Source organism: Coffea eugenioides, chromosome 4 (genome assembly GCF_003713205.1).
Source record: "Coffea eugenioides isolate CCC68of chromosome 4, Ceug_1.0, whole genome shotgun sequence".
NCBI lineage: Eukaryota > Viridiplantae > Streptophyta > Magnoliopsida > Gentianales > Rubiaceae > Coffea > Coffea eugenioides.
This window is the reverse complement of record NC_040038.1, coordinates 1,687,413-1,709,965: the sequence shown is the minus strand read 5'-3', so window position 1 is coordinate 1,709,965 and position 22,553 is coordinate 1,687,413. Positions and strand designations below refer to the sequence as shown.

Below are 22,553 nucleotides of genomic sequence, written 5' to 3'. Positions count from 1 at the left end.
TTTATTATTATTTTTTTTATTTTTTATTTTTTTGCAGAACTTACAAAAAAAAAATTATAGAGTATATTAAAAATAATTTAAGTGCCAATAACTTGTTCCCAAGACTGAGACCGTGAGATTTATTATTACCCTATCCAAACAAACCCAATGTATATAAGTTTAATCCTAAACAAAATATGTCACTTATATATTATTAAATTTATTTATTTCTCTACCTTATTTCTCTATAATCGCTCACTTCCTTGTGGGAGTTCTGAGCTACTTAAAACATTTCATTGCAAGGGTTGAACTATTTCCCCATTGACTACTATTTTTAGAATTTTGTAATGATTTAATATATATAAAATAAAAATATAATTGAAAAATATGTTTACATAAAACATAATTTTTTTTTAAAATCACATTTCAAACAAGGCACGACAGAAAAAAAATACGATCTTTACGAGTTACACGCTTGTTTGAGTGCGTGCCTCAAACAACTGCCTAATAGGTTAGAGTTGATGTTAAATGCAGAAGACAAGGGCATTATTGGAAAACAAACCTCAAACATGAGCTAGTACTCACACTATTTTTTTTTTTTTTTTCTTTTCTTCTCCTAAAAACTTCAAACATTAACATCTGCAGACTGTGGAAATCAGAAAATAACAGTGACAACAGTGAAAATACAAATATCAGAACAGAAGAGAGCAAGCAAGTAGAGCGAAGAGAAAGAAAGGGACCAGTCTCCCTCCCAGTCCAGTCTACTCTTTTCTGCACAGATTATTGAGCACCACTTTTTTTTTGGGTTTTTTGCATTGCATATTTCCGTGTAAAGTATAAACAAAGTAGCAACCCCTCCACCCTGTTGAAAAGTTCCTGTTACACAAATAGATGCAAGTGTCCATGGCTTTCTCTTACTAAGTAGTGAGTACTACTACAAACAACTCATTCATGATCATCATCATCAGCAAACGCATCAATATCATTATTCTCTTTTCATGGTATTATGCTAACATCAATATGGGGTTCAGTTGTTGAGGTTGTTCAACTTGCAGGTCTTTCCTCATTTAGGTTTCGTTATTTTTTCATTTACTTCTTTCCTATCTTTCCGCTACCTCTGCTGCCCCTCTCTCTCTCTCTCTCAGAGACACGCACTACACTTGAGACGGTAGAAACACCCATGTTGAATCTACAATAGTACTAGTATGGAGTATGTTTTGGCCTTTTGGGTTTGTTGTTTGCTTTTAGCTGTTTTGATGTGAAAGCAGAGCAAGAGTATAGATAAGGGACGATTGTCACTTTCGGATAGCAAAAATCCCATCTCGCTCAGCTCTACTCTCTGCGGGAATATTGTATCATTAACAATTTAACACTACCCTAGAGCCAAAATCTTTACTGATGTCATAAATTTTCCTCTACCAGTGAGAATTAAGACAACCCTCATCCTCATCAATTTTTTTTCGATTGTTTTATGTTCGAATGTGCATTATTTTGCAATCTGATTAGTACAAGTATACTAATGGGCATTTTGCAATTTTGCAGGGTAGTGGCTCAAAATCTTGAGGTGGTGGAACTTTCATGGTGGGTTTGATGTTAGTTTTTGTAATTAAAGACTGAGGAATCATTTCTGATACTAGCAGAGGGGGAAAAAACAAAAGAAATAAGAACAAAAAAAAAAAAATCAACTCTCTAGTCATTTCAACGATTTGATGTGGACTTTTTGTGTTTTGGATGGACATGGATTGCCTTTGCTTTTGATTATTATTTGGGTTTTTGTGGTGTGCTGAGGCAAAGGTAAAAGCAATAGCTATAGTTATTCTGTTTCCTATAGGAGAAGGAATCTTTTTTTTTTTGAAATTGTAATAGGTAAAGGTGAAATCTCAGTTCAAAGGTTTCCTCAAATTCCATTTTTGAAATAGTAGACTCCTTTTTTTGGATCTCGGAAACAGCTCATTTCACCTGATGTCCCTTTTTCACCAATTTTGACTCCTGGATTTGAAAGCTGCCTATAAAGGGACATCTAGTGAGAAGTAAGTTTTCTCCGGTGATTCTGGCGGTATATTTACGTCTGTTTCTGCTTGTTGCCAGATATCATGTGCCAAACAGTCAATGATTGTGCTTGAAAACAAGATTTCAGCTTGCTGAACTTCCATCAAGTCATTTGGATTCGTTTGGTTGTGAAAATAGCATTCTCTAAATGCATTGAAAGAGCTGATTTGGTACCATTTCAGAATCTTACACGCAGTTTTATGACTTTTATCTTCTTGTCTGGGAGTTCAAGAATATCATTCATTCCCGATTTCAGTACTGTATCTGGCTGGCAATTGGCATCCCCTCCAAAAGGAGAAATCCAAGTAAAAGATAAGTAGACAATTACCTTGCAGGAGGAAAAATTTTCCGGGGAAAGTGATTTTCGGAGCGTTTGTTAGACGGGTCTCGTAGTTGGAGGAACAGTGTCCATGTCGGCTGTATATGCAGGCTAATCACAATGTCAAGGGTGGGGCATATTGGACAATAATGCCAATAATGATTTCTTGCTGCTGTTCCATTTAGAAATATGTGCATTTTGGTAGTCCTCTTGTTTCTTTATACATGAAGATAAACGGATCGAGGCTATGATTTGTTCAGAGGATTAAATTATATTCAGTCTTGAAAGTTTAAAGCAGGAGAAAAGTTTTCAACTGAGATAATGAGTAAGGATTTGACGAAGGGGAAGCTAGACAGAGACTCTGTAACTGAAAAGGTTGTGGTTGCTGTCAAGGCATCAAAGGAAATTCCAAAGACTGCTCTTGTGTGGGCTTTAACTCATGTTGTTCAACCTGGAGATTGCATTACGCTCCTTGTGGTTGTTCCTTCACAAAATCCGGGTAAATTGCGTTATTCTGTTTTGTTTTTTGTTGTTTCTCACTTTTTCTGGGCCATGCTTTAAAGTCAGTGTTGGAGAAGGGAAGCTATGTCTCTGACAAAAAGAGAAAGTGAACTACTAGCAGTCTCATATGTGTGCGTCTATCTTAGAATTTTTATTACATTTATGGATTCTCATTTGCTGTTGTAAGTGGGATAGAAAGTCGATATCCTTTTGTTGCAGGAACCACCACCCATTGTTCTTGAGTTTTGGTAGAAATTTAATTCAGATGATTGGAGGCACAGGTTTATGATGTGATTCTTGGATTAGCTGCAAAGTATTTCATATGTTTCCTGATAGTTTGCTAAACATGAGAACTTTCTCAGCTAGCCTTCTACATTGCCTGAAAATTCTGTCGGATTTCACACTACTATTTGTAGTGGACGTCTGAAATATATAATGTCAGGAGTTGTTTAACTAAGCAAATTACATATTTCAACTAAGTTCAGTTTTTATCAGTTGTAGTTGTCATAAATTGTACTGTGTACAACTTCTTTGCCCGCATTGGCACTATGGAATGAAGGTGATCTTTGCATTTTTGCGCATAAATGGGAAATTCATGTTTTCTGTGATCTATTCTACTGTTGTGTGTGTGTGTGTTTTTATCTTTTATCTTTCTTTTTTTTTTTTTTAATTTTATGGAATTGATGACAGCAATTATGGATTTCTAGACCTGACAAACTTTTTTTTCCTCAATGTTTAGGTAAAAAGCTATGGGGGTTCCCACGATTTGCAGGAGATTGTGCCAGCGGCCACAGAAGGTCGCATGCTGGGACTACTTCAGAACAGAAATCCGACATAACAGATTCCTGCTCCCAGATGATCCTTCAGCTTCATGATGTTTATGATCCAAATAAGGTCAGAATTAAAGATTCTGTTCCATCGTTTTTGGGGGGAAGGGACAAGGAGGGGGTATGTTGAAGCACGCAATGCATGTTACTTTCTGTCATTTTTCATTTCCTGTCCTGAAAATTCTTCTCAGATAAATGTCAAGATTAAAATTGTGGCTGGATCCCCCTTTGGTTCGGTAGCTGCGGAAGCAAGGAGAACTCAAGCTAATTGGGTTGTGCTGGACAAGTAATATACATAATTCTGTCAGTTGTAACTATGTATTTACTTTTTGACTTACTCAGGTTTCCACATATATTTCATAATAAAGTAGTGCTGATCCTCATTTAAGCTCTGCAGACACCTGAAACATGAGGAGAAGCGGTGCATGGAAGAACTACAGTGCAACATAGTGGTTATGAAGAGATCTCAACCTAAGGTTCTCCGCCTAAATTTAGTTGGATCACCTAAAAAGGAACCTGAAGCCACTGGAGCATCATCATCCAAGCTGGATCAGTCGTCTGGAAAAGAAGAAGCCAACAAGAATGATTCATTGATATCTACCCGAGGTCTTCTTGTTACCCCAACAAGTAGTCCTGAAATGTTTACAGCAACTGAAGCTGGAACTTCATCGGTCTCAAGCTCTGATCCTGGAACTTCACCTTTTTTTGTTACCGAGACAAATAGTGACCTGAAAAAGGACATATTGTTAGCCACTAAACAAGATCAAGATCTTGATGAATCCAGTTCAGACACGGAAAGTGAAAATTTGTCCACAACCTCGTCAAGCTTAAGATTCCAACCATGGGTAGCAGATGTTGTCAATTCACGTTGTCAGTCATCTCTTTCGGAAGAAAGCACTGAGAGATTAAATAACAGGTCACAGAATTCTACAACAAAGGCTTTGCTAGAAAAATTCTGTAAACTGGATGAAGAAGCTGCCTTTTGTTCGCCAAACTACAGGTCTAATTTGGATTTCAGTGGAAATGTGAGAGAAGCAATTTCACTGTCTAGAAATGGACCACTTGGACCTCCTCCCTTGTGTTCAATTTGTCAACATAAAGCCCCTGTATTTGGAAAACCTCCTAGATGGTTCACCTATGCTGAGCTGGAGCTTGCTACTGGAGGTTTTTCACAAGCTAATTTTTTGGCTGAAGGAGGATATGGATCTGTTCATAGGGGAGTCCTTTCAGATGGCCAGGTAGTTGCAGTTAAGCAACACAAACTGGCTAGTTCTCAAGGGGACCAAGAATTCTGCTCTGAAGTTGAAGTACTTAGCTGTGCTCAGCACCGTAATGTTGTTATGTTGATTGGATTCTGTATTGAGGATGGCAGAAGGCTTCTAGTTTATGAATACATCTGCAATGGATCTTTGGATTCTCATCTTTATGGTATGCAATAGTGTTATCATTCCACTGAACTAAGCTATGATTAAGTAATTTCATGAGATAGAGGTAGAAAATCTAGACGTAAATTAAACTATTTTCTCAAGTACATGTAGGCGTAAAACCTTACTAGTTACAGTTCAAAGAGCTCAATCATGTAAGTTCAAGATGCTGCTTTTGAATTGCTATAGTTTCTTGTAACAAGCTTGTTATATTTCCAGGACGACATCATGATCCTTTAGAGTGGTCTGCTCGGCAGAAAATTGCTGTGGGAGCTGCAAGAGGGCTAAGATATCTTCATGAAGAGTGCAGAGTAGGTTGCATTGTTCACCGAGATATGCGGCCAAACAACATTCTCCTTACTCACGACTTTGAACCACTGGTATGCAAGTTTTGTATCAGGAGATGTAGTTAACAAGGCACACCATTTTCTGTGAAAAGTTGCTCTTGGAATCTCGATGGATGACAATGCTAGTTAAAAGTGCATTTCTATATTTGCTTGAAGATATGTCCTATGGGTTAACTTTCATACATCAAACTAGAAGTTCAATATCATTTCTTCATTTTTTGTCAATTAAAAATTTTGTTTTGGGAGATCTGCAGCTTCCACATCACATACATCTGCATCATGTTTCTTATGATAGAAGTAGAGTAGTAGTAGACCAAATATGTCTTACTGGAACAATTTGTTTTCAAGGTTGGAGATTTTGGTCTGGCTAGATGGCAACCTGATGGAGACACAGGTGTTGAAACTAGAGTAATTGGAACATTTGGGTAAGTGTTGATTTATCCTGTTACCTCTGGAGAATATGTTCACCAGTCTATAATCACTTAAGTTGTTCTACTTCATTTAGGTACTTGGCTCCTGAATATGCTCAAAGTGGTCAAATCACTGATAAGGCTGATGTTTACTCATTTGGAGTGGTGTTAGTGGAGCTAGTCACTGGTAGAAAAGCAGTGGATCTTAACAGGCCCAAGGGCCAGCAGTGTCTCACGGAATGGGTATATTTCAACAAGTTTATAAAGCCTTTTCTTTCCAATTTTGGTTTCCGAAACTGGCAGATTTGGAGATCCTTATGTCCATCTCATCTTATCCTTGATTCTGCCTCTTTTATCTTGATACAGGCACGTCCACTGTTGGATGAATATGCGATTGATGAACTTGTCGATCCTCGTCTAGGAAACCAATATTCAGAACATGAGGTTTACTGCATGTTGCATGCTGCATCTATGTGCATAAGGCGTGATCCTCATACGAGACCTCGCATGTCACAGGTAAAAAATGCTTGGTTTAGGGGTACAACAATAAAAATCTAACATAGTTGTTGCTTAACAGTATAATTGCACAAGGTGCTTTTCTATCAAATGCATGGTCACCTGACTGCAAGTAAGCATGTCATCTTACTAAAGGAATAATCCTCTTAACTTGGTTACTTTTCTAATGCTCTTCTTCGGTGAAAGTACAATTTTTTTTCTCTAAACTACATGGAATCTCCTTTTATGAGCATATATGATTAGTAAACCATGATCTTGTTTGAAAGCTGCATTTAGTTACTGTTTCCTTAGAGTCTACAACATGGACAACTTGTCCGTAGGAGACGGATATAGATATATCCATTTTTGGCCACTTCTGAAACCATAAGTCATCTTGTGTTGTATTGTGCACAAAATTGAATCTGGTCTTGAGGCAACAAAAAGTGAGCCACATCTTACCTTCTTACGTAGAAGGCAAAGTATCAGCAGTTTTGAGCGGGAATTACAAGTTCAATCCTGCATTTCACCAAATCAGTTGGTACAGCAGGACTACAAAAGAACCTGCTTTTGTACCTATCAACATTTCCACTAAATAGGCCTTGTTTGTCATGTAGATTCCTCAATTAAAATTTCTCTTTACTAATTTGCCTGCTCATGGTCAAAAGGTGCTTCGGATGCTGGAGGGCGACATAATTATGGACCCATCTCAGATGTCAGCACCAGGATATGATGTTGGCAGCCGGAGTGGAAGAATTTGGGCACCTCAGTTTCAACATCAACAATATAGTGGGCCAATTATGAAGGAGACATTGGAGGGAATAAGTGGAAAGCTCTCACTGGAAGAGAGAAGACCTGCTTTCTAGGAGAGGGATAAAACAAGAACTCCATTTGAAGAATACTTCCTGCGACAAGCTTTGTAAATTGCTTCCTGCGACAAGCTATGATTTCAATGCAAATAGATACTTCCATTTTTTGTTCTTGCGGAATCCAATCAAAGCAATGCTATCTAGATTTTGACTTTTGTACAGAAGCAAGTTAGCAGTCTTGAAGTTTTGTAATCAAAATGGATCTTAAAAATGATTGAAGATCAAAAGATGAGAACTACTATGCCTACATATTCTCCAGTCAGGAAGTTGTCTAGCGGAATTCACTTCTAAGTTAACAATTTCTCCTAAATTGCAAAGAAAATATGTTCGTATGTGTATAATTTTATTGTCAAGAAAATTTTTCTTAAAAAGCCTATATTTCTTCAGACAATAGAATTTATTTCTCACCTGCTTTTTATCGTTTCATACTTCATTAATAGTTGCTTTTGAAACGAATGCAGTTTGCTGCCACAAAGTTGCTGTCTTGATTTAAATCGTTTGGAATTGTTGACACTATTTCTACATATTTTACACATATATACCAATTTTTTAGCAAAGGAAGAAGGGGGAATGAAATTGCCGAAAACCAGAGACAATGAACAAATACCCTGGCCATTGTGTTAAATCTAGATTCACAAGGATTTGAGAATCTTGCAAAGTTAACTTTCAATAACTGGTACAATAGCAGACCATTAACCAAATGGAATTTTTCCTAAGCGAAAACCTGTACACGTTAACCCAGAAGGAATGTAGTCCCCTAGATTTAGGGCTTTCAAAAAAGGGTTGAAAAAGGAAATTGTCACCAAGAAACGCCTTTGGAAGCGTACAATACTACGCATCACACTACAGAACTCAGATATACGAAAAATAATTTCTCCAAAAGCATTTTATATTTTTCGTGAATACATTTTTCAATCACCTTTCTACTTTACATAGTTATAGTATTTTTTTTGCAAAAACTCTAGAAAATAACAATTCAAACGGGTTGTAGATTTAGACAACTATGCTCATACAGTCGAAGATTAAATATCTAACAAGAATCTCATTTTAGAGCTTTCGATTTTCTTCATTAAGTGTCTAGCAAGGATCTCATTTAGACAGCTATGCCATAGAGTGCTGCCATTCTTCGTGTTTCTTTTCAAAATTTACAGCAGTGCCGGAGTGAATTTTTGGGGTTTTGACAGTGTTGTCCTCTTTAAGGCTTCCTCATTTTAGACCTCGCATATCTGAAGAGCACCAACAAGGATCTCACTCAGTTTATCGTCGTAATAAAGGAAGATTCTGAAGGTATATCAGAAATTAAAAGAGTTCAGAGTATATACTCTATATGCATGCCGCCCCGGTCTGATGATGACAACAAGCTGCCTTGAAGTGCATTCATTGCCTCCGATGCTTGTTCAACTCCCTGCCGTATAACAAGATGAAGGAATGAAGCAGATGAAGCAATGGCCATTCCCTAATCCTCCAGACAGATAGCGAATGACTTCAAACTTGTCAGTAATTTTTAGTTCGCTATGGGCATATACTGATTTTTGTAAATTTGGCTGATAATACGAGATTATTGACCAAACACTCCCCCCCCCCCCCCCCCGGGTCTTGAAAAACCAAAAAAAAAAAAAAAATCAATGAACACTTTGAACATCAGCAGCAATAAGGTTGCAACTCCAGAGAATATGAAGAAGAAACTGAATCAAGAAATAAATCAAGAAAAGGAAAAAAGGACAGGCAAAAAGAACACGAATAAATAGCAAGGTGGGTGTCTATTTTCATGGCACGTAAATGACACAGGAGCTAATGGATCTTGGTTTTGGGCAAATTGGGATGTACTGGTTCTCTGTGGTGAGTATGGGGGCTCGTTCACGGGGGTGGAGACACAATGTTTCAGGACTGGAAAATTATGGAGTTGTGCTATGGCCTTCTGTGAAAAAATGGGTTGAAGGAGGTGTAACAAGCAGCAATATGACAACTGGTTTATTGTAGGGCTAAGGAGAAAGGCAATTTGTGCACTAAAGAGAGAAGTGTAATTCTTCTCATAGGAAATAAAATAAAGCTTATGCGGTGCACTAATATCATTTGCCATGAGTTTAATAATAAACCACATTTATTTCTAAGCTAATTATTGGTCATCACCAACAACAGGATATTTACCTCAAAATCAGCAAATGCAACAGGCATGCCCCCTCTGGCACGTAATTTGAGGGAGTTAAATCCTGGATATCTGCACCAGAAAGACTAGCACCATCAACTTTCAATGTTCATATATGAATAAACATACTTGCACAACCAGATGCTTGAATAGCACACAAACGGTTATCTTCTGGATACAGAAAAGTTTCTGGTAAAACTTACTGAGAAAGGGCTTGCTTGAGTTCATCTTCAGTGCAAAGGGGACCCAGGTTTGCAATAAACAAAGTTGAACACGCTTGTGTACCATCTACAGCCTTTTCTGCTTGCTCCTGCAATAGAAATTCAGAATAACTAAGACTTCAGACTACTGGATAACTACCCAACTAACTGAAACAAAGTACAAATGCACATAAAAGAAAAAAAAAAGAGTATCCTGGCCTAACAAAACTATAATCATTATGGGAACTAAGAGTCAAATGAATGATACAAAGAAAAGGGGAAAATACAGTACAATAGATCCTACTTACAGTTTCTGGGGCTAAAGTATTATCAGCTTCAGCAGCAACCTCGCTACTATTCAAGACCAGATCACAAGATAGATTATAACAATGAAACTTTGGAACCAAACACATTCTAATTCCTGAAGGAACTACCCAATTGTGTAAAAACCACCGAATATGTTATTAAAAAAATAGTTTGTAAATCTTTCAAACCTTTTCTCCACCACTGAATCATCCTGGTTTGCAGAGTCAGGATTGTTGGGCCTGGATGGATCATCACTATCTCCTGAATGGCACAAAAAATATCATGATAACTTTGTAACCAAGAGAACCAAAATTGAAGCACAGTCCTTTACCCATTTGTTGTAAATCAGCACCAAACAAAATGAATGGATGTCCAAAAGATTAGGAAATAGAATTTGATTGTTAACTTTGTCTTCTCTCTATTCTGTTCAGTGGGAGTAGGAAAAATAATGACAACTGAACAAATATTACCATCATCACTTGATGTTTCATGCGCATCATTTGAAGATTTAGTTCGTTTGTCAATAACAATATAAGGCCCACTTCCTGTGAATGAAAACAATTTCGGTCAGAATGTCAGTATACTGATATGAAATAATCAGAGCCTTCACTTTCATCAAATATAAAAAAGAGCATACAACTTCCCCCACCCCATTCCCAAAAAAAGAAAAAATAAAAAAAGACCATAGAACCTGGCTTATTTTTTCTTCTTGAATTTGATCTAGCAAGCTCTATATGCAAACTGGATCCAGTTTGAGGATCAAATTTTACACCCTGAAGAACAAGTAATCAGAGAATACACAAATAGAGGATAACAAGAATCCGAAAATAATCAACTGAGCAGCAGTCTTGTAGATACATATGCTTATTATGGCAAAACCATGCCATAAGGTTCCCAACAATTCTGGATTTGGAGAGAACTAGAGGTACGAAGCATAAGCCTTAAAAGCAGAAAGATTATCTAAGAAGCATTTGGAAACACAACCACGGAGAACTGAAAAAAACAGGCCAATATGTCGGTCTAGAGGAATTTCTGCAGTGTATCCATGAACATTTCAGGTCAAAATGGAGCTACCTAATTATTTGTCCTGTACTCCACAGAACATGTTTGGTCTCAGAACTGTAAATGTAGCTTCGCCCTCACAAAACTGATCCTTCAAATGCATATGAACTTTTTTCAACCCTAAAAAGCAAATAACTGACAAACTATTCAACATTCAAAAAAACGCAAAGTTCTCCCACATAAATAAATCACTCACTTACATTTAGTGAATGAAGCGCTGCCATTGCTGATTGATGATTCACAAACGTAGCAAATGCAACAACCTACAATTTGAACAATTAACACTAAAGTCAGGATTTTGTTGTTCTTCTATCGTTTGAATATCTTCTTCACTAGCTTATCGTCAGCAGTGTCCGATGTTCTTCCAGGAACTAGAAGGAGGAAATTACAGAGAAATGCATGAGGGGGGAGAAGGAGACCTGATTGCCACGGCCGGTGTACTTGAGCTGGCAGAACTCGAATCCGGGCCGGCGGCGGAAGAGGTTGTGTATCTCACGCGCTTTAACGTCATCTGGGAGTCCAGAGACAAACAGTGTATTGATGCCTCCTTTAGGATCCCTGGTGGTGGTGGCGGGGACGGTAGGGATGGTGCTGAACCCGTAGTTTTCGGGCGGAAAATAAGGAGGCTGTGGATAGTAAGGATCGTACCGGAGTGGTGGAGGGTGAGTCATTCTCAAACGCCGTCGCCGGTGTTGTGGAACACCCACAGTTGGAGACACTACTGGTAGTTTTTACCATACAGTTTGTACTATTTTAACTAGTGGAAGTGAATTCCCACATCCCTTTTCACTGATTTACTCCAACACAGCATATTAACCGCCCTGTGAGCGTGGGATGATGTGGTTGTCCCAAGGCCCTACTCCAGAAGCCAGCGCTGATGGGCTGGGCTGGGCTGGGCTGGTTATGTTAAGGAGAGACCGTATCTACTTGTAGATAATACATGCCGTCTCCGTATCAATTCTGAAATTTGAACCCTTGATAGAATATTCTCATTTTTCTCTATTTTCTTTTCATAGTGACTTCAAATTGTAGTATTAGAATCTCAACTGCAAATTGTGTAGTACCAAAAAAAGTACCTGTTATAAGATTTCTATTTTTTTTTTTTGCGTCATTCTAACGACACATACCTTGTTTATCGTTATTTTTCTTAATAGGAAATCAAGTGCTCCCAGACAGAATTTGAAGTTCAAGCTTCAAAAAAAGGGGAAAAAAGAATACAAAAATAGCCACAAGAGAGCATTTGTCTGGGAATTTTTTTTTTTTAAAAAAAAAACTTAACCTTCAATTGCCTAGAGAATATGTTCACTAACATGAGTAATTTGCTTTGGGATTTCAGTTCTTCAAAATTGAGCTAGTTTAACTCACTGGAGCTTGAGTTCAACCAAATGAAGTTTAATCAAATTCAACGAGTTTTCAAGCTCAATTTTTTGGTAAGTTGATACTTGGCATGGTCAATGGATGAGTTGACCAATAGTCCGTTCACAGCTATGTCTATCTAAGGCCCCAAAGTTTGCACTTGATGAGAGTCAAATGATCATCCGGAAAAGCAACCATTTATTTGTTCGGGCAACGAACATGTAATAATATACATTACCCGTAGATTTTCCCAAGAATCCCAGCTGCCCAGAGGCCTCAAAAGTCCCAATCCCCATACAGCTACCAAAACCAAGCAATAAAAGCAATAAAAGCAATTAAATATATATATATATATATATAAATGAGTAGAGTTGAGACCTTATTGTTGCTTTGGAACTAGTAAATCCAATTGAAGTGAGCAAGCACGCGAACAACATCAGCAAAATAAATCGAACAAATAACAATTTGACATGAAACAATGATTCAAGAATCATAAATAAATTACAGAAATAAGTACAACATAATTAAAGGGACGTTCCTTTTCTTTTCTTTTTTTTTTGGAGGAGACTTCAGTAATTAATTAAAGGAAGGAACATTACAACATACACAAACGCAACTAGGAGCATCTGCTACTAAGACGAGCTTGGGCCGCCGGACGAGCCCAAGAGCCCACCAGCGGCTTCCTCATCCACGGTCAAATCTTCGGTCTTCCTCAACGCCGCGTGAAGCACAACCACCACAGCCCCAATCAACAAGGACACCAGAATATTGACCGTGGCATGAGTCAACAGCAACAGAACGATTGTAAGCACAGACAAGACGATCAACACCACCCGATCATTAATCAAACGGCCGAAAATCACCAGCGGCTCGTCCCGAAGGAAATACAAGAAGAGCCAGGCCGCCATCATTACTATAAACACAATTAGCGAGATCGGGTGCCAGAGCAAGCTGAGGAAGAGAATCACGAGCACTACAATGGCGTAGTTCATCCTGAAATACGACACGTTCGTTTTGATTCGGGCCAGCGCATCGCGGAAGCTCGGGGGAAGTCGAATTGAGTGGAAGTTGAACATCTCCCGCCATGGGCGTCGAGTGCCGAGGCCTTCCTTGATTCGCTCTTTAGCGCGTGTTATGTACTCGAGCCTAGTGCCTCCGCCTCCGGATGACGTCGGGATTGTGCCGTATGTCGTCATTCTCCGGAGAATTTGAAGTTAGTTTTATGTTGAAGGTAGTGTGAGGATGCTCTTTGGGTTTTCACAATGAATAGGGGAGAGAGAGAGAGGGGGGTGTGGGGGTAGTAACTTAAGTGATGAGATGAGAAGCTCAAAGGGGCGGTTGTAAATGAGAAAGTGGCTGATGTGATGCAGCGAATTATTTATTTCTTGTGGTTTTTTTTTTGTTGGGGAGGGGGGGGGGGGGTGTGGGCCGTGGACTCTATATGGTGCAAGTCAAATACACTACGACTTACGATTTGGGCCGTTCCAATCGCAATCAGAGAGAATAAAAGAGACACGGTCGATTTTTCTGTACGGTCATGAACTCGTAACTTTCCCCCGTTCATTTGGTGCGGGTGTGACCTTTTCTTTTCTGGAAAAAAAAATAAAATCTTGGGGTGAATTTGCCTTAAAGATTAGTAGTTAAAAAAATGCAGTTTAAGGTTGTATACGATTAGGGTTCAAAAGTTAAATGTTACCAATGCTCCTAAATGGCAATGGAAGGCCGTTGTCACCCTTTATGGACACATAATTTTTGTCCTAATGCCGTTAATTTGTGAGTGGCCTATTCTGTCTTTTTCTTTGTTTTTATTTTTTGAAAGTCAATACGTATATGAAACGGTGATCCTAAACAAATGTTTTGTTCATCCCATAATGGATATAGTTTCATTTGAAAAATGTTCTTTTCAATTTTATTATGCACAGTTGAAGTTTCCTACCATATATTTTTCATTATCATGTAAATTATGATAAATTCCTTGAAAGAACTCATGAAAGTTACAAAATATTACAAGCGTAAGCTAATTGAGTTAGGTTGATAAAAGTAATTTGATATGAATTGAAACTCAGTTAGGATCGAGTTTTACAGTTATTGTGCTTTTATCAAGTTCAAACCCGAATTAAAACATAATAAAATCTCGGACAAGTTCAACTCAAATTAAACTAAAAAAAGACTCGATTTAGACTCCTGTTTTTTTAAAAATAAACTTAGTTATGTTACCTTACTCAAATCCTGGATTGGAGCATAATAGTAAATCTTAGTCGGAGTTAAGCTTGATTAGACTAACATTGTAGTTGACATGACTCTTTTTCAATCCCAATTCCTCAAATCAGAATGCTAAACCTACTACTAATTCTATTGTCAAATTAGCTGGTATGCTCATTAGTAGAGCTGTCAACGAGCCGGGTCCGGACCGGAATTCATTATTCCGGACCCGGACCGAATTACTATACCGGATCCGGACCCGACTCGTTTATCCGACGGGTCTTTTATTATATGTTCCGGATCCGGATCCGACGGGTCCCGGATCCGAGTCGGGCCTGCCCGAACAAATTTAGCAAAATTTATAATTTCTAATAAAAATGAAAAAAAAATATATTTGTAAACTAATTTCTAACTAATGCAAAGAAAAAACCAAATAAGAAAAGAAATCAAATTGACTTTATTCAAATACATCACCCTAATCAAATTATATTGATAAATATATATATTTTAAATTATTAATTCATTTATATCCGGATCCAGGTCTAATACGGGTCGAAATACTATATTCCGTATCCGACCCGTTTTTTGTTTGACAAAACGGATCCGGATCCGAGAAACGGAATTAAATCCCTACCCATACTCGCAATAATTTCACGGATTCGGCCCGAATCCGGGTCTAGATCCGACCCGTTGACAGGCCTACTCATTAGTGATTTCCTTTCTTTTATGTGGCTGATTAAAATGAACCATATCCAATGGACGCGTATTACATTATTTCATCCACAATTTTTTTTATTTTTTGGAAAAGGGCATGTTTGCCTCATTAGGAGCTCGTTGCAAGACTGCCGTCCCGAGTCCCAAAGACCCGACAGTTTCAACTAACCAAAGAGGGTCCAAGGGACAGGAGCGGGATAAAGGTGGGGATAAGACCACACTAAGCGTCGTGGGGACGGCGATGGAGTAAAGACGGCAAGGTTCCAACGAAGCGGGCATCTGTCACCACGTGGACTGCTTCCTCCTTCCCTGAAAAGCTGTCAAAAATCAAAATGATTTTTTAAAGATATCTGGCCCTCCATTTTTTTAATAAAAAAATGCCTCTTACGTGGCTTCAATGTTGTCTGTGACCACTACCCAATTGTTAGCTGCCAAGGGCATGAAATGAAATGGTACTTACTAAAAGTATCACAATAGTTTACACTCTTTAGAGTGTAATGCACATGCCAAGTGAACACTCTATGTTCTCCTTTTTTATTATACTTTCACTCATAATAAATTATACTCCACAAGATGTAATAGTATAGGTCTATAATTAAATTAAATATTTATTTTAATAATGCATAACTCATATTCCATAAATAAGTAAAGTAATTTTTTAAAAATAATTTTGTTATTTTTAAAAAATAAAGTATTAATTTTCATTAAATTTTTTGCCTTTTGGATTTTTTATTTTCTAAAAAATAATATTATTAATTTCTAAGTTTGAACAATATATCTTTTTCTATCTCTCAAAAATAATATATTATTATTTTTTGCACATTTGTAGGAATACTAGAAAATGGGTAATTTATAGGAATACCAGAAGTGGATAAATTTAGGGGACAAAAAGAATTTTGCACATTTGTAGGAATACCAGAAAATGGGTAATTTGGAAAATTTTGGGGGTTTTGATTTTGTGAGGAGGATGAATTTTCTATATTTGAAGCATTTAACATATTTGTAAAACTACTAAAATTTTCATCCATAATCACAAAATATTGAAATTTTAAAAAATTGTGCAAACAGGTTGAGGAAAATGAGTGAGAGAGGAAAAGAAATAATAGAGTAGAATGGTAGGATATAAAAAAAAAATGAGTGTGTTGTGTGTTTATATAGAGAATTAAAATATAACTCCTAAAAAAATAATGAACATTGCTAACTTTAACGTTGTTGGTATAAATTTTGTCATTGCTAAATTTTAACACTAGCCCACCCATTACACGCATCATCTTGATGATGCGTGTAATGGGCATTACGTGGCTACAATGGGTGGTCGTGTAATGAACCCGTATCATGATGAGCATTACACGCATCATTATACTCCATTGTAGATGTCATAATACCCTCTAATCCTGATTAAACTTGTGAGTTTTTTTTCCCCTTCCTTTCCAATTTTAATCCATCAAAATCATAGAAAGTTAATTTTGACAATTGGTTGATAGCTTATTTAAGAAGAATTTTTTTTTATGGTACAAAAAGCTAATGACTGTATATCCTAAAAAAAAAAAAGAGACTGTTGTATATCCTCAATCTACAATCTTTTAGTGAAAATGAATGTCATCTTTTTCTCCCCTTATCTAATAAATTCATGTTATACTCCATGAAGGAAGTAGATAATACATTATATTCGACAATATTTTGTAAATAATTTTCATGATTGTTATGCTTTGTTTTCAAGTTTTTCACGCTTCAAATCTAGGGAATCTGTTGCTCAACGATTCGGTTTAAGTGATTCTCTGCAAAAAAAAGTTTTTTAGAATTTAAGCGTTCGCATTAGATCATGCTAATATTATTGATTACTCATTAAAAAAAAAAGGAAGAAAACAATAGGGCATGCATAGTTGGTGGGTACACGTAGCTCAAAAGTCAACCAAAATTGGAGGCGCCAATGGCATAAGCAGATAGCGATTATAAAGAGTGTGCCTTTCAATGGTGCCGGGGCAGGATTGGTATACAACTAGAAAACTCCCATAAAAAAAGGAAAGAGATAAATCCACACAACGAAAATGAAAAAAATGAAGAAGGGTCAGGATTGGGGCAAACTTGTTCATGAAATTCATGGTCAAATTATCACAAAGTACTATTCAATAGGATAGAGAATTTAACCGCTCACGTCGAAAAGCACTCTTTTTTTTTTCAACAAAAAAAAAAATCCAAACAAGGTCTTCAGTAAGATCTGTCAATTGATATTGGTGAAGAATACGTGTACAAAACATGAAGAATGAATTACAAAAGCAAAAGCAATCTATATCTATATAAATTTGAGAAGGGGTTTTTAGCAGAAACCCTTTCAATGACTTCTAAACTTCTCATTCTTTTTTCTAGATTTTTGTATTTATTTTAATACATAAAATGTAGTGAATAATAACCACCTTATCACCAATCAAATTTAAAGTTCAAAAATTCCCACTATCTCTTAATTCACCCTATAACCACTCCTATATTTCCTCCCACGTTTCCCACTATCATCATACCACGTTTTAGTATATGTACATTTCCGCCATTAACTACCTAGGAGCGATCATACACTTCTCACAAAAGAAAGCAATCTGGTTCTTCTTCTTCATTCACTTCTGATCTTTTTGGGTCCAAGGAGTCCTCTGCTTCATCCTCTTCATCGATATTTGAGTTCATCTTGGTGCCGTCTCCAAAGGTATCTGCCTATTCCTTTTTTTGGATTTCTTTATTTGTTAATGTTTTAGTATGACTTTTTTTGGGCTTATTGGAATTAGAAGTTTCTGTTTTACATCATAAATATTGTTTGTGTATGTTAGAATTTTGCAATCTTTTAGCCATTGGAAAATACTATTAACTTACGCCCTTTTTGACCAATGAAAACTGATGCAGCTTTGGTACCACAACTCCGGTGCTCTTCTTAGTACGCATCATACTTTTTTTCTTGAACCTTCGGCAGACGTCAAGAAGCCGGCGGTGACTACCTTTCAGTAAGTGACCCTGCTCATTTAGGTATTGATTAGTATTATTGTGTTTTTTTAACTTTGCCCCACTTATCTGCTATCCCAAATTCAAGTTGTCCTATTATTTAACATATTAAAATTTTCCACTCAAAATTTGTAGGGAACCCATCTAAAGTTTCCTCACCATGGAATATGCCCGCCTACAAGCATTTCAACAACAACTAGATTTCAAACTCGCAAGATTGCAACGGAGGAAACATTTGCTTAGGAAACGAAACATACACCGCAACGATTCCACACACCAGTTGGAAAAGCTTCATCAAGTTTGCGCTGAAGAAAGATAAATTTCAAATCAAATCCGAAGGACAAAATCCAGGCTACACCGATTAAAACGTCGCTCGCACCAAATTAAAAAATCTGGTATCATGTTTTCTTTAAATATTGGCATTTTCATTGTAATTCCAAATATTAGTCCCAATATTGTAATATTTTTTTATTTTTGATTATTTCCAATAATATAATATGTCTATAATTTTTTTCCAACCCTTATACTGATCGACTTAATTCCCTCACCCTCTCTCTTAGTTTCTTATTTGTTTTTGGTTTTCTATTAATTTTGTAAATGTATTGATTTTGTTTCTTTTGTGAGCAGTAATGGAAGATATTATGTGCACAACCTTCATTAGAAATCAACCTTCTTTTCCAGGTCGGTCCCTCTACCTTTTAAGTATGTTTTGCTTTGCCTTTCCAGGTCGGATATTGCTTTGGAATTTTTCAGAACTTTTAACAAGGTCAAATATGTTAAAATTAAAACGCAAAGAGCGAAATGAGAATTAGTCCAAATCATGATTGCCTAAAATCCTTTTTTTTACAAAAAAAAAGTGATGAAAAGTACGTGAAATTATTAAAAGAATATATTTGGAACTCCATCTCTTAATTCTCTTTTCTTTACCTATGCAAGGGATAGAGTTTCTTCTAACTTGAAAAATAAAAAATGCAGAAGCACAGCCCACGCCCCCCATATCCCCGCAACCCTAACCCCCACCACAGCCCAGTAGCCCACGCCCCCATATCCCCCCCTTCCCATAACATAAAATATACGGCTAAATTCTTCTGCAGAAGCACCAAAACATAGAAGATGAAGGTAATTCTGAACATTATCAAGTAAATTTCATAACTAGAGTCTTAAATTTCAATATCGGTAAGCATTAGAACAGTCTTAAAAGACAGATGGTGTTTTTTTTTTTTTTTTTGGGAAATGAAGTGCTCGATAGCACATAGATTTTGTTTCAAAGTAAAGTTGGACAAAAAAAAGTTAATCATTTGATTTAATTGAATAGACTTAATGTCTCATTAATTGTAACATAATTAATGGGATAGACATTAATGGTCAACATCAGGAAACGTTGGAAATTCATCTTGCATAGCAATAACTCTTACGTGAAGAGGATGAGAAGAGACTAAAGAATTCAGATACCAGTGTAGCAGTTATTGCATTAAGATTGGTACAAAAGGAGTAGTAACAATTATGAGCATACCTGATCTAGAAATGCACCCTTTTGGTTTGCTTGAATCCAGCTTGAAACTGTCGGCTGTTCTAATGCAGATGCTATTGACAAAATGACTAGCCATTTCTTCCAGGTTCTGAATTCTTCAATATCGGGAAGCATTAGCACAGTCTTAAAAGGCAGATGGTGTTTTTTTTTTTGTTGGAAATGAAGTCCTCGATAGCACATAGATTTCGTTTCAAAGTAAAGTTGGACAAAAAAAGTTAATCATTTAATTTAATTGAATAGACTTAATGTCCCATTATTTGCCATATATCCCATTAATTGTAAGGTAATTAATGGGATAGACATTAATGGTATTTGACAATTAATGGGATAGACATTAAGCACATAGATTTGACTTCTGTAGTACATCAAGCAGCATGCCAATTGTAACGTAATAATAAGAAAATAAAGAACAGATGCTGAAAATGAATTTATGAAATTACTTTGTAATTTTTCAGAACTTTTAACAAGGTCAAATATGTTAACTGTAACGTAATTAATGGGATAGACATTAATGGTATTTGACAATTAATGGGATAGACATTAAGCACATAGATTTGACTTCTTTAGTATATCAGGAGAGGAAACAACAACGGTGTTTCACCAGCACCCATCCAACTCCAAATTGCAGAGCTCTTGCAAGACTAATAATACTACCTGGATTTATATCATCTGGGTGGCGTCTTAACTCTAACGCAGTTCTGTGTTTCCACATTTTCTACTACCATATATGAGTCGAATTCATGTTTATTTCCAAGTTTTTGTTTACCTTTAACAGTACTTTCTTTGTGATTCTATTCTGCTACCTGCTGCAAGAGTACAAAAATAGTGTCCTTTTGGCTATACTCTTTATTAAGTTACGAACATTTCCAAACGTCGATTCTTTAATACATATGGTCTATCCAGTCGCCTTTAAGCAAATAATCACCCCTGGCCTACTCTCAAATACAGCCTAATACATTAGTATTGGCAACAATAAACATGAGACAGAGAGACCCAAAAATGTATTAATTTTTCGTGCGGTATAGACAGCAGATACGCTTTTCGTTGTGAATAATAAGTGACTGTACGCGTTTATTTAATATCCACACTGACAAAAAGCGGACATATACAGAGAGAGAGAGCCATCACTTTTCAAAAATGCCTGATCATCTGACTATCAGGCATCCACAGGAGACCAAGTTCATCTATAAAGTTACCTTTCCCTCCGCAGTCCAGACTTAAAAAACTTGATCCACGGGGCCACATTAGTCAGAACCATATGATCAACTGCTATTTTTTTCACCGAATTTAAAAGATCACTCCAATAACATAAAATATATGGCTAAATTCTTCTGCAGAAGCACCAAAACAAAGAAGATGAAGCTAATTCTGAACATTATCAAGTAAATTTCATAACTAGATTTTCACAACAAACCACACAGATTATTATTCACTACGAATAGGATGTTTTGGGAAGAAAATAGGATGCTATTGTTGCCTTAATTCGCCAGAACAAACGGTTTCAAGGAACGAAAATGGTATTCAGCTATGTGAAGGTCATTTTTCAAAGACAGTGTGTATGCATTGTAATGACGTGGTTGCCACTGTTATTAGGTAATTAATTTCATGTATACTTAACTTCAATATATTTTTCTGTATTGCATATAATATTTTATTTGTCAAACAGGTATAACGTTAATATACAAATCAGAGATTCCAGTGGTAATATGCATATTAATCTACAAGACAGACATGCACGATTTGTATTTGGTTGTGATACTTCTTATCTCAGGGCATTACAAAGGAAGGTAGAATTTCTTAATATATGTTTATTTTTTATAGTACTATTTATAAATTATGTAAAAAAATACACTAATTTCGTACGTTGTTAATTATCAGGAAAATAATGATAGGTTATTCGGCCAACGAATTAATTCATGCATAGATCGTGCATTTTCATTTGTAGTACGCACTCCACAAAATTCAACAGAGTTAATTAAATCACCAATTTTGGCTTTCGTACTAAAAGTGGATTGGTGTGAAGAGTGTTCGCACCTTCAAGGAAGATTATCAAATCGAATGCTTAGTATTTGTAAGTATTTCATTTTAACCACATTCAATTACATTCATTTGTAGAAATATATCATTCCCTTTTTTAATATAGATTTTATTTTTTTTTTCAGGATCCATCTTTCGAGAAAAGACAGTTCTTGAATGATATACACATTCTATTATATTTTAAACTATTGTTAAATAGATATTACATTTAAATTTTGTTGGTTCAATTTTTTCACCTTTATTTGTTTATCATTTTATTTTTTTCAATAATATTAGCACCGTGCGTAGCACGGGTATTCACACTAGTTTGTACAAGACCGAGAACAGCATTACGACTTCAAAAAGTTCTTGCCATTCAAACTTACTCCAGTCTCCTATCCGTTGGAGGACTAGCCACATTGAAAGAGTTTTTACTTGCACAAGTCCGTTGGTTTTATGTACTTGTGCAATTTTGGTGATAAAGTTGACAAAGAAAGGGGCGGGGCGGCTCAGGCGGGAGAGTAAAAAAGAGTAGATTTGATTTGTAAGTTCTTGATGTTGAAGGAATTCAATTAACTACGTACAAAAATTTTCTTCTTTTTTCCTTTCCCATTTCTTGCTTTATTTTCTTTCTCCTCCTCGAGTTTCTCATTCTGTACAAAGAAAAAGTTTCTTTAACGTAACTTGACCAGTCGAAGCAACAAAATTTGTGCACCCCACGTTACAGCCAGCAGCTCTTTCCAATAGGAAATCTGTAACACAAGGAAGTTGCAAGGCAAAATCTTTCGTCCGATGTTAAAAAAATCGTATGATAATTA

The 22,553-nt window shown here is 36.4% G+C and overlaps 3 protein-coding genes across 4 annotated transcripts; 1 reads left to right on the top strand and 2 right to left on the bottom strand.

Annotated features, from left to right (window-relative positions):
* Positions 1 to 734: 734 nt before the first annotated feature.
* LOC113768707 (inactive protein kinase SELMODRAFT_444075) lies at positions 735 to 7,464 on the top strand. Its single transcript, XM_027313158.1, has 10 exons — positions 735 to 903; positions 1,522 to 2,846; positions 3,588 to 3,742; positions 3,867 to 3,961; positions 4,073 to 5,103; positions 5,319 to 5,479; positions 5,795 to 5,871; positions 5,952 to 6,099; positions 6,223 to 6,372; positions 7,017 to 7,464. Exons 2-10 carry the CDS (start codon positions 2,669 to 2,671, stop codon positions 7,212 to 7,214), a joined length of 2,193 nt encoding a protein of 730 aa, XP_027168959.1. The 5' UTR covers positions 735 to 903; positions 1,522 to 2,668; the 3' UTR covers positions 7,215 to 7,464.
* A 612-nt stretch (positions 7,465 to 8,076) lies between these two features.
* Positions 8,077 to 11,767, bottom strand: LOC113768264 (cell wall integrity protein scw1). 2 transcript variants are annotated; one of them, XM_027312546.1, is made up of 10 exons: positions 11,351 to 11,767; positions 11,132 to 11,194; positions 10,561 to 10,642; positions 10,340 to 10,414; positions 10,058 to 10,130; positions 9,872 to 9,914; positions 9,567 to 9,673; positions 9,366 to 9,435; positions 8,540 to 8,622; positions 8,077 to 8,443 (listed from the first exon to the last, which is right to left on the bottom strand). In XM_027312546.1, exons 1-10 carry the CDS (start codon positions 11,600 to 11,602, stop codon positions 8,413 to 8,415), a joined length of 879 nt encoding a protein of 292 aa, XP_027168347.1. In that variant the 5' UTR covers positions 11,603 to 11,767; the 3' UTR covers positions 8,077 to 8,412. The 2 variants fall into 2 exon arrangements, with proteins under 2 accessions (XP_027168347.1, XP_027168346.1); XM_027312545.1 differs by having other exon boundaries at positions 9,872 to 9,917; positions 11,351 to 11,766.
* Positions 11,768 to 12,702: 935 nt separating this feature from the next.
* LOC113767494 (PRA1 family protein F2-like) lies at positions 12,703 to 13,605 on the bottom strand. Its single transcript, XM_027311612.1, has one exon. The coding sequence runs from the start codon at positions 13,481 to 13,483 to the stop codon at positions 12,920 to 12,922; it is 564 nt and encodes a 187-aa protein (XP_027167413.1). The 5' UTR covers positions 13,484 to 13,605; the 3' UTR covers positions 12,703 to 12,919.
* Between the last annotated feature and the right edge of the window lie 8,948 nt (positions 13,606 to 22,553).

Bases quoted from the DNA above. Each gene is read 5' to 3' on its own strand.
- LOC113768707 (XM_027313158.1), top strand. From the start codon at position 2,669: ATGAGTAAGGATTTGACGAAGGGGAAGCTAGACAGAGACTCTGTAACT. The intron at 5,104-5,318 runs GTATGCAATAGT...TTATATTTCCAG, and splicing joins TTTGGATTCTCATCTTTATG to GACGACATCATGATCCTTTA. The intron at 6,373-7,016 runs GTAAAAAATGCT...CATGGTCAAAAG, and splicing joins CGAGACCTCGCATGTCACAG to GTGCTTCGGATGCTGGAGGG.
- LOC113768264 (XM_027312545.1), bottom strand. From the start codon at position 11,602: ATGACTCACCCTCCACCACTCCGGTACGATCCTTACTATCCACAGCCT. The intron at 11,195-11,350 runs GTCTCCTTCTCC...TTCAAATTGTAG, and splicing joins ACACCGGCCGTGGCAATCAG to GTTGTTGCATTTGCTACGTT. The intron at 9,674-9,871 runs GTAAGTAGGATC...TTTCTATTGCAG, and splicing joins ATACTTTAGCCCCAGAAACT to GAGCAAGCAGAAAAGGCTGT.
- LOC113767494 (XM_027311612.1), bottom strand. From the start codon at position 13,483: ATGACGACATACGGCACAATCCCGACGTCATCCGGAGGCGGAGGCACT.